Raw genomic sequence first — 14396 nt, 5'->3', positions numbered from 1 at the left:
GCAATAAAGTACAATCCTGGACTCTTATAAAAGCAGCTTCCTGAGTTATTTCTTACAGTCCAGCTCTCATACCTTGATGAAAATGCCCTCCTGAATGTTTCTGTTTTGCACATTCTGCTAAATGATAGAAGTGGGGGGGGGGGGCTTTTCTGAACTCCCCAGGCAGGCTGTTCCACAAGATGGGAGCAACCACAGAGGATGCTCATGACCGAGCAGTTGCCAGTCTTACCCGTTTACCCATTTGCAGGGTGGCAGATGAGCAAAGCTGTCGTGGGCTGATTCCGCACATGTTGGATAATGCACTTTCAGTGCATTTTATCAATCATTTGAGGTGGATTTTTTGTTCCGCACACAAAAAAATCTGTTCCAAATGATCTATAAAGAGGATTGGAAGTGCATTATCCAACGTGTGCGGAATCACTCACAGTAGAGCTGCCGTGCTGGGATGTGGGTCCAAGGCCATTCAAGCCTTTGTAGGTGATGACCAGAACCTTGCATTGAACCCAGTAAATGACTGGAAACCAGTGGATTGTCTGCAGACTGGATACATGTGTTCTACCCAGCACCAGGTAGTATCCAGGCTGTGACATTCTGTACCAGCTGAAGCTTCTAAGTTGTCTCTAAAGTCTTTATGCTTGCTTCAGAATCTCAATTTTCATTCTTTTTTTAAAAAAATAGAGCAGGCTTGAAAAATATCTTGGAAGCAGGACAGGGGAAGCAGCACAGGCTGGAGGAAGGGCTTCCTGATACATATTGCTGAATAACCAAAGAGAGACATGCATATTCTCTGTAAATTTTATAATGGGCTGCACATTTCCACTTTTCTCTGCACAGACTGTGGGCTGCTTTGTTGCAGAACTTCGAGGGCCATTTCACACAGCAGAACGCATGCAGCTCTGCCGCGGCCAGCTTTCAAGGTGGTTAGTGGCACAAAAGGAGGGGGGGATTCCTAGCTGACTAACTTTCTTTAGAACACCTTGGGGACTTTGTCTTTGAGAGTGGATTGGGGTGGAGAGACAATTATAGGACACCCCACCCCCCCCCCAACACACACACACACACACACACACCAGGCAGGCTGTAGCTGGCAAAGCTGCCGCAGTACCTTCGCTCAGCAAAGCAATCAGCTCATGAGGAGGAATCTGTCGGCTGCCAATTTTCTTGTGGCATTTCCAGCTTCCTTAATATCACTTAATTAGTGGCAGGCAAAGCTGGAACCCTGCCCGTGGAGGGATTGCTGCTCTGGTGGAAATGGGCACTCTGCTTTTAAAAGGGGGGAGGGGAACAGATGGACCAAGGGGAGAATCGAAAGAGGGGTTCATAAAGACTTGGCCAGGGGTGAGTGTGGGGCGAGAGGCCCCCTGTCCACTCTGTGGACCTCGGCTTTCCTTCTCACTGCCCATGCTCTCTCCCACTTTGCCGTTCCTTCTTAGTTGCCTCTGATGGGGGTGACTCCAGGATTGCCAGCCTCCAGGTGGGGCATAAAGAGCTCCCAGAATTACAGTTGATCTCCAGCTGACAGAGATCAGTTCCTATGAAGAAAATGACTCCTTTGGAGGGTGGACTCTATGTCATGAACCCTTTGCGGTCCCTCTCAGGCTCCACCTCAAAATCTCCAGGAGTTTCTCAGTCCAGAGTTGGCAACTGTATATGCTCCTCTTCCCCTCACCACCTGCTTCCAGTTCTCCTGGCCTATGTCCCCTTTGGCCACCTCCTGCCCTTGGCCCCCAGCCTTCTGCTTCTCTCTTGGATCTGAACTGCCCAAGGCCCTTGAGACAGGCAGGCAGCTGAGCCCATCACTGGCAGAGGCCTTGCCCCTTAAACTGTAGAGGTGTTCTTACTCAGAGGTTGCCTGGGACATCCGTTCCAGCTCTTCACAGTTGCTTTAAAAAAAAAACGTGTTTATCAGCTTTATGCAACCGTGACTGCAGGAAAGAGAACAAGAAAATGGAACAACGGGGGGCTATCCTGCCCCAGATGAAAAGGATTCCACTGTAGGCACATGGCACCAAAACAGTTCCAGCTCTGCATCACATATTTGTGTTCCATTTTCCTGCTTCCAGATCCAGGTTTTTCAGAGAGTTTGCATTTTCTTAGTGTTGTTCAACTGACCCACTGATTGGTGAGGGGGGGATTACAAAACTACATTTCTTGTGCCTAGATAGGAAAGTAATCAGAATGTGATAGGGCAGGGGAAATGGGCTTCAGGGATGGTGGGGAAAGAACTGTGAAGGGCCCCTTGCTATCTATAAACTGGTGGTTTATGGCCCCCCTCCTCCTCCTTAATAGTGTCCAGAGTTTCCTCCATGATCATCATAAGATCTATAAACTTGGAAACCAGGATCATTAAACTGAGTCTGTGCGCACTGGTCCATACTGTGGACATACGGTGTTCACGTGACCTTGGTTCTGTAACAAGATGTGGCCCCTGCTGTGCTTGATAGAAGCTTACACCCATGCAGATAAATGTGGGGTATGCCAAAGCATTGGATAGCGTGCCGCCCAGTTGGCATGAAGGCCGCCCAGTTGAGCCTCTCTTGAAGAGTTCTGGTGCTCCATCCCAAATGGATGAATCTTTCCACTCGGGCAATACTTTTTCTTCTTACCTTCTTGAGTAAGCATCTGAGTCCGCCACTGACATGGTCGGGAGGACATCTGTTGGGTTGTCTAAAGGAGCATAGCTCCGCTGATGAATGCCGTACCCCTTTCCTCTACCCCCAATGTGCATCAGCCACAGATGGCCCATCTGAGTCAATGGGCAGAAAAGCAGGTGTTGAGGTAGCATTAAGCCAGAGGTATCCCAGCCTGGCTGCTTGGCACCATCAGCCTCTGGATGAGGCAAGCAGTTGGGAGTCGCAGTCAGATGAATGGATGGCATGAGCCATGTTGATATGTTCTCTGACAAATGGCCGGCTCTTCTCCAGGGATGCGCCATGGATTCAAGGAATGTGCATCACAGCTGTGGCAGCTTTTTGGCTTGGATGAAAATGGTTGGGAACATCCAGAGTCGGCTGAATCTCCCAGGAGTTGGCAGAAGGTCGTTGGATCTGCCCGGGGGAGGGGGGGGAGTTGCTTTGTCTCCCACACCTGCAAATGAGAAGGCCTGACTCTTCTCCTGGCTCCTTTTATTTAAAGGAGAAAAGTTCTAGCCCTGGAACTCCTGGTTTATCCCTCAGAACCCCGAGGATCAGGTGTCAGTTTTTTAAAGGGGACTTTCTAGGCCTCTGGATGCTGCTTATTCACACTGGAGCATCTTTTAATCTCTGAGATATCCGGCTTCTATTTTGAAGTGAAATGTTAGTTCTTCTGAGGAAGGGAGCCTTGACTGTCAAAAGCTCCATACCCTGGAGATCTAGTTGGTCTTTAAGGTGCTGAACTGAGTCTTGATTCAACAAAGAATCTGGTCCCTTCATATGATATGGTAGATCAGGTTCCAGAGAAACCTGGCTTAGATCCTCAAAAGAGGAAACATTTCTGGTCCTTGGGAAGATAAAAAAGTCACAAAAATAAAGCAAGGTAGTGCCTGCTGATGGATAAATTAGGTGAATCTTCCTTAGACCAAGAGAACAGATTTCTTTACACCTTCTTCCCTCCTGCTATACGTTTTTGGTTTCTCTGTTTCACTGATAGCCAGAATACCTCTGCCTAAATGGATTCTATCCCCTGTAGGACAGCATATTTTGAAACTTCATATTCACTGCGTCTCTCTCATCTCTACCTTGGACTGTATTTTTCCCCCAAAGTAAATTTTGTACCTTCCATTAACTAGTAAGCAGGACTCGAAATGCCTTGATTTACAATGCCATCCAAAGCAGAGTTGGACTCTCTTAAGTTCAGTAAAGTCAATAAGCTTAAATGGGTGTAACTCTGCTTAGGGTGGCACTGCTAGTTTGAGTTTACAGAACGAAAACAAACTGCAGGTCCCGGTCATAACTGTAAGTCGTGGGGAAAACATTTGCTCTAGAGGGAAAATGCTGGGTGGTTTCTCATATATAAGTGCCCGGGTCAGAAACACTTTAAAATCCCTTTTAAAATGTAGGCTCCATTCCAAGGAAGGCGTTCTTTAAAATAACCTCTGGAGAAAGAGTTTCTTGTAGCTATGGCTTTCAGGCTGCTGGCAAGAAAGACCTGTTTCTGTTTTGCTTTTTAAAAACGTGGCAACAGCTCTTGGTTGGGGTGGTTAGAATATTGGAGTGGGGCTGGGTTAATATCTTCCCCCCCACCGCAGTGAATCTCTCTGAGCATTGGCCAGTCTCACTGTCATCCTAACCTACCTTGCAAGGTTCTTGTGAGGATTAATTGAGGAAGGGAGTATGTAAGCCTCTCTGAGCTCCTTGGAGGAAAAGTGGAATAAAATGTGATTGATAGATGGAAAATGATTCTGTCGCTTACTGTCGAGGTGTTGGGCGTTTATTTCCATTTGACATCTGCCATGTTGCACATCATTTGAGTCACATGTGCACTATGCACGTGCATGCGCACACAGGAACATTTACTCGTATGTGAGGGCGATCTGGCTGCGACATCTGTCACCCCATTGATCGCCAGGGTTGATTCGGCTGATCTGGCTGGCTAGGCGGGTGTCCCCTTCCTCCCTCACCGCTCCATGTGCGTCCCTCCCGAAGCTGCGCGCTCGGTGGAAGAGGACGACCATCCCAGATAGAAGGAGTGTACCGTTCTTCGGTCAAGGGTGTACGATAGCTGCGCTCCCCTGCTAGAACCTCCAAACATTTACTCAGAACCAGTGGCGAAAGTAACTTAAGCTTTGCTGGTACTCCCTCTTTTCAGGGTGCTTGAAGCAGAAAATGGACATTCAAACTTTGGCCACTTTTCTCCCCTTTACTTCATACCGGCTTACTTTCTGTCCTGCAGAGAACTAAGGTCTGGTTTGCACACGTAGGAAAAGAATATGGCAGCCTTGTGGCCAAGTAATGCAGTAACCACAGAGATTGCAGCATTTCTCACCACACTGGCATTTTCAGCTTTGACTATTCCTTAGTATAACAAATCCCTTACTAACAGAAAACTAGCACATCAGGAAGAAAAGCCTGCCCTCCTCACTTTGCATACTCTGCTAGTTTTTGTTTGCAGGGAGTATTGAACTGAACAAAGTGTTCCAAAACATGACACACCCACACACACCTGCCCGCAGTCTAAAGTGCTGGGGCGCACTGTGACCCCTTGGGTTCACTTTCTCTCTCTGCTCAAAGAGCACAATATTTTGCCATCCCTGTTAATTTTAGAAAAGAGATGGGGGCCGGGGCTTATTGGTACCTAATTTCTCAGGCTGATAGAATTTCAAAACAAGAGCCAAAGAAGGAGATCCGGCTGCTTGCCAGCATTCCTGTATTCTGTAACTGGGGGGCGGTTGTCCAGGCATTCTGGCAGTCCTGATGTGGTACCTAGTTGTCATTCAGAAGGCCATGTTCTTGGCTGATCTTTGATCACAGTAGAACAGAGGAGTGAATAAAGTGTCTCAGGTATGCTGGCCCCAGGCCATTTATGGCCTCATAGGTCATCATCAGCACCTGAAACAGAGCTTGGAAAATATATCAAAATCAGTGCAGACAGTAAAGCAAGTGGTGGGGTGCTGCTAGTGACCCATCCCATCAGAAGACGGGCTGCAGCATTTTCTCCCATCTGAAACCTCTTGCCAGGTAAATCCCCAAGCACTTCACTGCATCACTCAGGTGTATGAGTTAAAGTTACTTTATTGATGACGTATACCAGTATCAAGCTGTTCAGACAGAAGCATTGGCAGAAGTGACGCAAGATGGGCAAGCAAGGTTAATTATAGGTGAACGTTCCCGCCCCTAGGAAGAGAAGACCGTTAGGGCTTTGACGCGAAGTGCCCAGGAGAAGGGAGAGGAGGGGAAGAAAGGAGGGATGAGCTCACCCCAGTTCTCAGGGGGGAGGAGACGGCTCAGGCTGGAACTCCAAGGCCACGTTCTCAAGCCGGCCGGGAAATGGAAAGCAAAACACCTGCAAGATAATCGGCTAACAGCCAAGCAGCAACTGTGTCCCCTTTGCACATTCTCAGAGGTCCAGAAACACACAAGACAGTCATGGCAGATATACTGGGAGTATCTGAGACCTCTGGACAGTCATCAAGGGTTGCTCTACCCAAACCCCCAAAACAGTGGTCTAGCCTTGAAATTTAAGGATATGAATTACGATCTCTAGCCCTTCATCTGTGAGCAAAGGGCCTTTACAACATGAAGAGAAGCACCATCAGCTCAGACAAAAGTCCTTTCAGTATAGTATCCTTTTTCCAACAAGGATTCGCCAGATGCCTCCAACCTTCCCTTCTTGCTTGTCTCCAGTGCCTGCTTTTCAAAGAGATAGACTGCCTTTGAACTCGGAGGTTCCGTTCAGCTGATAGCCATCGTTTGTTCTACACGTCTAATCTTTTAAATTCGTTGTCCAATGGCCATCAGTATGTCTTGTGGCAGCAAATTCCATAAATAAATGATGTGTTTTGTGAAGAAGTGCTTGAAATTTTCTAGTTCCAAATGTTTTTCTCATAGGAGAGGTCATTTAACCCCTCTATGATTTGGGAAGAGCTCTGTATCAGTATCTTAGACTCACTGGCTTGCATTGAAAGATGCAGCACACTGTAGCTGAAAAGTAAGGGCAAGTTTGCACTAGCAGCAGATGAAGTGCAAAATCTGTTTCTGGGCTCCGTTTCTTCCTAAGAACGTCAGAAGAGCCCTGCTGGGTCGGACCAGTGAGATCCATCTAGTCCAGCACTCTGTGTCATGCAATGGTCAACCACGTGTCCTGGTGGGTCCACAAACGGGGCATAGAGGCCACTGTCCCCTGATGTTGCCTCCTAGCACTGGGTCAGAGGTTTGCTGCCTCGGTGGTCCATGTCAGAACTGTCAGTGCAGGGCTCACTTGACTGAACGCCACTCCATGCGCACACATTTTCTTCACACAACCCAAAAAGACAGTGAAGATTTCTAGCTTAGTCTTTCCCCTGACATGCTAGTTTTCAGTGTGTGGCCTTTTTTGTTGGTTTTGGTTTTATATGGGCATTTTATCATGTGGATGGCATGTCATTCTTCTGCAGTTCAGAAACTCTTTCCCCCACCAATTGCTTGTGAGAACTAAATCTAAGTTGCCTTGATCTAAGTGGGACATATTTCAGTGTTAAGAATTGCAGCCTTAAAAATCCTAAAAAAGAGATCTGTGGTTCTCAAAAGCTTATGCCACAATAAAGTTGGTTGGTCTTAAAGGTGTTACTGGACTCTTTACTATTTTGCAGCTACTGACACGGCTAACTCCTCTGGATCTATGACCTTAAAAATCCTAACAGTGTGCCATCCCTTGACCTACTCTCTCTTTTCCCAGGCCTGACCTTCTCAGGAAGAATTGGGGTCACCGCCGTCTGGCTGAAGTGCTGCGGTCTGAATACTCGAGTGGGCTGGACTCTGGCACATCCCAGGTCAAGAGGAAGAAAGGACCGAGTAATCTTGGGAACCCAAAGCCCCTCCGCTGAGCTGGCCATTCTTCACTTTGGCTGTAAAAGCAGACTCTTGAGAACCGCTGGGGACAGAGGACAGCAGAATGCCCTCTGGGAGGGCAGCAGAGGAAGACTGGAAGGCGCTTTTCAAAGGCCGAGCAGGGGAATCCACTGCATTCCAACCTCTCCTCCTCCCTCAAAGGGATCCTGTGGCAATTAAAGGGGTATTTTCCCCAAGGCATCTGCTTGTCTTGCAGTCCTTCATTCTGATTGGTTGCCTGTAAGGACAAAAAGTGGTGGTGTATGTTGGAGGAATAAGAATGCAGAGGCAGAATCTGCAACTGCTGACATCTGCACTAGACTCAGACAGGCCTAAAGACATAAGAGCCCACATAAATCCCATCACTGGCAAGCATAACCATGGAGCGCTTTAACGCTTCTCAGTTTAGACGTCAGGTTGGCCTCTAGAGTTTAGGCTCTTGGGTTACAGGATCAGACCTCTCTTGCAGGACCTGGGATACTTGCAAGGGTTGAAACCTTCGGTTTGGAAGAGGATCCTAAAGACAGACACAGTTGAACTGCTGTCTTCAAGCAGAAAGGCAGCAGCGGGTGGGACACACAACAGCAGCCAGATCCCGCTGATGAATAACCCGTTCCCCCACAACCTACTTTCCCTTGGTGCTGCTCATCAGATCTTACATCATTTAGGAACAAGCTTCAGAAACACGGGCTTTTTCACACTATTTATTTGTCCTGGATTCAATGCTTTTGGGAAGCAGGTTTTTTCCTGCTTCCCCCACTGCATCATGGTAAATTCTTGTAAAGTTTTTCTGGATTTTCTCCAATCTTAAAACCTCCTTTGCTCCAAAGTTTTGGGAAGGGTCACAGGAGGCCCTGAATGGCAGCCATATTTCCTGCCCCTTTCCGTACAGCGGCCATTTTCTCCCTCCGCCAGGTGCTTTTGGGGGTTTTGTTTAAATCAGCTGTTGAATATTATTATAATGATACAACGATCTCTGTATCCAGTTATCTGAATTTCTAGCTTTCATTTTTTTAAAATATGTCTTCAGCCCCTTTTGTTGTGGAGATGGAAGAAAGAAAATCTCCACAACAAAATGCGCAAGAACTTTTTAAAAATGAAAGCTGGGAATTTTGAGAAACTAATACACAGACCGTTATATTGTTATTACCAGGGCTTTTTTTCAGCTGGAATGCGGTGGAACGGAGTTCTGGCACCTCTTGAAAATGGTCACATGGCTGGTGGCCCCGCCCCCTGATCTCCAGACAGAGGGGAGTTGAGATTGCCGCTGAGCGGCGCATAGGGCAATCTCAACTCCCCTTTGTCTGGAGATCAGGGGGCGTGGCCACCAGCCATGTGACCATTTTCTCCAAGAGCAACCCACTGAGTTCCACTACCTCTCTTCCCAGAAAAAAAGCCCTGGTTATTACAATGTTCAATTGCTGATTTTTTTAGTGGTGTGTGTGGAAGGTTTGCCACAGGGCTGTGGCAAGGAAACTGAGGAAGGCAGCCACATGGAATCCACACTGCCACTGCACTGTATTGGCAGTTGCAGTGGCAGCACCAGAAAAACTATACAAGCCTGTCGCCGTGTGAAAAACGTCAACGTTGCATACAATCATTTTTGCACACAGGCTTGTGGGATCAATGGCCAATATTAGAATGAGGAAGTGGTACCTGGGGTAGAGTGAATTTGGAAAGTGGGAAATGTAAGACATTTGGCTCTGTTGTGTGGTCCAGAGGGGATGGAGAAAGAGGCTCAGTGCAGACATGCCAAACCATGTTTTAAGTGGGTAATTCTTTCTGATCGTCCAAATAAGAATGCTCAGAATGGTCAATTAGGGTACATCAAATCAGGATCTGAAGCCGTGGGCTGAAGTTGATACGTTGATGACTGTCTGAAGTATAGTTTTATGTGATGATGAATGCAGCCATACTGGCTTAATCTGGGCTGGTTCCCCAGGCTGGGATGCTAGCTTGATCACTGCAAGGGAAAGAGCAAAGCCATATCTGTAAATGAGGGAGATGAAACCAGGATTCGCGTGATCGTCTGTGAATGGAATCCTAGTTTCACCAATCAACCCTAGTTAAAATCATGTTTGAACCAATCCACAGAGCCCTGCTGTACCGCTTTCTGCTTTCAGTGGCTCTCTGTTGTTGGGTTTGCTTTCATGAATTTAGTGTAGCAGCTCAGAATTCTACACTGATTTTAGAGCTGGGTATGAAGCAGTAGTGAACGATCAAACTATGTTGGAGGCTTTTGTGTGTTTTGAGCCCTTCCATAATAGATGTCTGTGGATAAATGCATAGGAAAGTCCCTCTAAAAGCAAGAAATCAAGCGGAAAATAAACATTTTATCTGCCCATAATAATATTTGATATACAGCAATTAACAGTGCCTGTTAGCAAGTCAGATTCTTTAACATTAATTTCCTCAATCAGCAATTTCTTGCCTAGAATCTAAATTCGAACACATTATTTTAAAAAATCATGTATCATAGCTTATATAAGAAAGAGCTGTCGAATAAATAGCATTTGTGCTGTGCTTTCAAGCATATCACATATATTACTTTGCAATCTTTAACAAAAGTCCTGTACGTTCGGTCAATGTTATTCTTATGATATTGCAGACAGGTGAAGCTGAGAGAGAATGTGGCTAGACTCAACCTGGGGACGTCGTGATTTGTAGCTTGTCAGTAGCAAGTATTGGCTCCTTCAAGGACCTCCAGTGATTATCCAGACTCACTGGGAGTTTTGTTCCTTTGCTTTCCATAACCAGAATTAATGCTGTAGCTACTCCAGTATCCTGCACCCCTGTAAGGTTTCTGGGGGCTTTAAAGCTATCTTAAAATAAAAACACCAGCCTAGATTAAAGAGGAAAGTGGTAGTAGTTTCCAGCTATGGACAAGGATGTTTGGAGATGCTATTTCTAATTTTAAAAGACCAAGACCCTCCTCTCTTCTGCCCTGCTTGTGAGTTCTGGAAGATGTGGCTAACCCCTGCTAGACTAGATGGCCTTCTGGTTGGATCCAGCACACGGGACTCAATCGCAACAAGTATGTCCCATGCATTTGCAGGATGTCAAGTTAAAAGTGAGGGCAGTCCCTCCCGGGCAACAAGCCAGAGCCAAGTCTTTCTCTGAGGCCTCGAGTCCGGCTTTCTCTTCTGGAGAGCCTCATCCAGGAGCAGCCAAACTGACGGACCTTCTGAGCTGCAAAGGAGCTCAAGTGCCAAGCGTTTTGTTTTGCTAACGTCGTCAGGTTAAACAGATGTTAAGAGCACACTTCCTCCCTCAAGGCCAGGTTGTATTTATCCTTTGTCATGATTCAAACTATGAGAGTCTGCAATACCATAGGATTTTAGAGTGAATGATACGATCAGATCATCCGTAAGAGGGCAGGAAAAGAGAACCACAGGAGATGGAGACAGGGGTTAGCCCACGAGCTGCAGTTTCACTACTGAAGAGCCACGTAAAGCAACTTAGCCGCAGATGGGTTTGGACTAGCTTTTGTTAAACATCTTGTGTATAAGGTAACCTTTTTTTTAATGGCATTAAAGATAGAGGCCTTTTCACACCCAAAAGGGTTTACATTTAATAAAAATAAACTTCTTTCTCACGTAGTTAGAAGTATTACAAAGTCTCCCACCCACGTAATGGGTTGACTTAAAACCAAGGGGCAAGTGCTAAATAAATACTTCCAAGAGGATGAATTGCCTGCTGTCAGGGAAGCTCAACCCCCTATTAACAGCAGTGACTCATACAGAAACACAACAGGCAGCCTGAATGATTCTGTATTTGTGCATCAGGAATTGCTGGATGCTCCCATCAGGGCTATTGCTGCGCTGTGTAAGGATTACCTAGTTTCAAAAGAGGGAAGCAGTTGGAAGGAAAGGATGCGGACGCACAACTGGCAGCCTCCCGTGTGAGTGGGTGGTTTGTGCTCACAAGAGCTTTTAAATAATGAATTTATTTCTTGTGATCCCCAGATTAGGAATTTCCAACATAAGATTATTTGAGATCATCCCTTCAGTCTTGCACAGATCTCCGTTCTAAATTCAATATTTCAGTTTCCAAACTCCACGTTTGAACATACTTATGAACTGTAGCCTGATCATATTTTTCCTCACATGGGAACTCCGACGGTAGTTTTCACCCCTCCCCTCCTTTCCCTTCATACTTTGTTTTTTGCGTCTAAACTATATATTTAACATGACTTGAAATCTGCCTTTTCCTCATCTGGGGAAGCTCTCTGGGTTCTTCCTAGATGTGTATCAGCAAGGACAAATTTCAATCTTGCAATTTGCAACGTGTTCGAAAGGGTTGTAGTTCATTAAGTGCGCAATGGCATCGGCTGGAAAGTACACGAACAATTAAATAGCACAGAATGTCTTTGATTTGCATTTCTGGCTGTGTAAATGAAAGGATGACGGGGTTGCTGGATTATTTCCCCCCCTTTTCTCTCTCTCTCAAAATGAAAAGCAGACCCAGTGCAAGTTGTTCCTTTGATAGATTTTTAATATGATTTTAAAAGAGTTTTGTTTGGTCTCATTCTTAGTCAATGAGATTAATTTAAAGCACTTATCCCCTGGGTTTAAGTCAATCCATGTAGGCCTTTGGGCCCAGGGCCTTTTTGCATGGAGGGAGGGGGGGCTTTGTTTGCAATGCTTCTAAGAGAGACTCTTTTCCCACTTCATTAACCCTGAGCTTGGGACAGCCCCCGCGCTCACGCCTCTCCTTAGATACACACCACCATATTCCAAAGCCAGGGATTTACCAGCCCCCCCCCCATCCTGGCGCTCTTTTTTCATGCAAAACCAGTACCTTTCATAGGGCCACAGGAGCGGCTTGCCTTAATGAGTTGCTGCCCTTTTTGCAAAAATTATAATACGCTGAATGTAGTACTGGGGGACCTTTTTAAAAAATGCTTACAGAATTTTTAGAGAAAAGAATACTCTGTTAGAATTGAGAGCTCTGCACGGATACATTTCAGATAGGGCAGTCATCCACCACACACACACACAACTTCTGATGACAGACACATGCACACACCAACTGACAGCTCATGAAATTACCTATCCGCCAAGAAGCCCTCCTCCTGTGTATGTGTTTTTGTGTGGCATGAAACAGCTTCTGTGTTTTTTGCAGTGTGTCTCATTATGCCTCTAAAGCAGAAGAAGGCAAATGGAGAACAGTAACAGTCAGAGATGCAACAGGCAGTCTCTTTGGTGTGCAAGCAATTCTGCTGCATGTCTGCATTTGAAGTGACTGAACAATTAAGTCGCAACCAAAGATGTGGCAGAATTACCGAACCCCAATAGTGGCAGATTGGGCAGAAGTCAGAACAATAAAGTTTGCAAAGAAGCGGCAGCAGGCAGCCTTCTCTCTGGGTACATTCGGTCGCACTGGATCCTTAGACTGTTGCTCATGGCCTGCAGAGATAGAGGGAGGAAGAGATTTGGGGAGGGCAGGGGGCAGTGTTCTTCATGTATGCTTCCATGATTGGAGGAAGAAGAGGGGTTAGATTGCTTTTTAAGAGAGGGACTGAACAGTAACAGCAGCAATAACAACAGGACCAGTATAGGGGCAAGCTAGTGGCCCCAGGATGAGGTGGATTGTCTTTTATTCTAACTCTCTCCCCTTCTCATATGAACTGATGTTCCCTGGCTTTGGGGCTTAGCTTCTTCTGTTGCCTGGTCCGATCGGCAGTTGGGCCCTGGAGCACTCTGACTACGAGCGGCCTTTCCCTTGCCTCGCTAGCATCCATGGTGCAAAATGGGAGGGGGGCATTGTTTCTGGTTTCTTGAAAAGAGGGACTAGATGGGGTGGGGGAGAGACACAGTAACACTGTTCACAAGTTACAGTGAATTGCAAGCTACCTTGAATCCTGTACGAAGGCAAGGGCTAAATGTTTTAATTAATAATAGATCCAGAGGAGTTAGCCGTGTTAGTCTGTAGTTGCAAAATAGTAAGAGTCCAGTAGCACCTTTAAGACTAACCAACTTTATTGTAGCATAAGCTTTCGAGAACCACAGCTCTCTTCGTCAAAGCATCTGAGGAAGAGAGCTGTGGTTCTCAAAAGCTTAAGCTACAATCAAGTTGGTTTTAAAGGTGGTACTGGATTCTTTACTATTAATTAATAATAATTAACAACAGTGAACATGTGTACCTCCTGCATGTACCTGCATACTTCTGTTGGTAAGCATGTTAACTTTACAAATGAAACACAGAACTAGTCCCTGGATAAATGTGGGGTTCGTATCACACTTTGTAAATGCATTGAATGTAACCTGAGAATTGCCTGATGCACATATAAAGAAAAGTCAGCTGTACACTGTATTATACAGGCTCTCACTGTAATGTCTGAACAGAGCTATTATTACAGCCAATATTAAATCGGCTTTGTTACGATGCCTTTTCTTTAACACCCCAAAGCACCCAGGGACAAAGGGAAAACCTCAGCACCCTGGAAAACTACACTGAAATGCCTTTCTGAAAATCTTTTTCTGCAATCATATCAAGAAAGGCAGTGTCGAATGCTATTTGTTGTCATTACTAACTAGTACCTCTGAGGCTAGAGGCAGCCTGTGTCTGCTTATCAGATATTGGGTGAGGGGGCAACAGGGGAGGAGGGCTGTTCTATTTCTGAGTTTTCAAGAGGTATTTGGCTGCTGTTGGCCTGAGAATGTGCTGGAATTTGTGGTCTGGGATCTTTAAAAAGGATTACAAAAAAACCAATTGGAGATGGGTTGGTCAGTAGCTATTCTCTATGTTCAGACGTAGCATCATCTCTTGCTCCAGGTTTTGCCAACCATGAAAATACTGCTGAATTTATTTTTGCTTTGGTCTGATCCAGTAAAGGCAGTTATGTTGTTACTCTTATGGAGACCTGTTTCACATACAAAGCAAGGGATA

At 45.9% G+C, this 14396-nt stretch overlaps 1 protein-coding gene across 1 annotated transcript in view; it reads left to right on the top strand.

Moving 5' to 3' along the window:
* Window positions 1-7706, top strand: part of DDX31 (DEAD-box helicase 31) — a 76839-nt gene extending 69133 nt beyond the window's left edge. Inside the window, exon 20 of the mRNA XM_054997922.1 lies at window positions 7354-7706. Within this exon, the coding sequence (XP_054853897.1) occupies window positions 7354-7501 (148 nt within the window). The 3' untranslated portion in view covers window positions 7502-7706. The remainder of the gene's footprint in view (window positions 1-7353) is intronic.
* Window positions 7707-14396: the final 6690 nt, after the last annotated feature.

Source organism: Eublepharis macularius, chromosome 14 (assembly GCF_028583425.1).
Source record: "Eublepharis macularius isolate TG4126 chromosome 14, MPM_Emac_v1.0, whole genome shotgun sequence".
NCBI lineage: Eukaryota > Metazoa > Chordata > Lepidosauria > Squamata > Eublepharidae > Eublepharis > Eublepharis macularius.
Note: the sequence above shows the minus strand (reverse complement) of the source record. Positions and strands in the feature narration are given on the sequence as shown.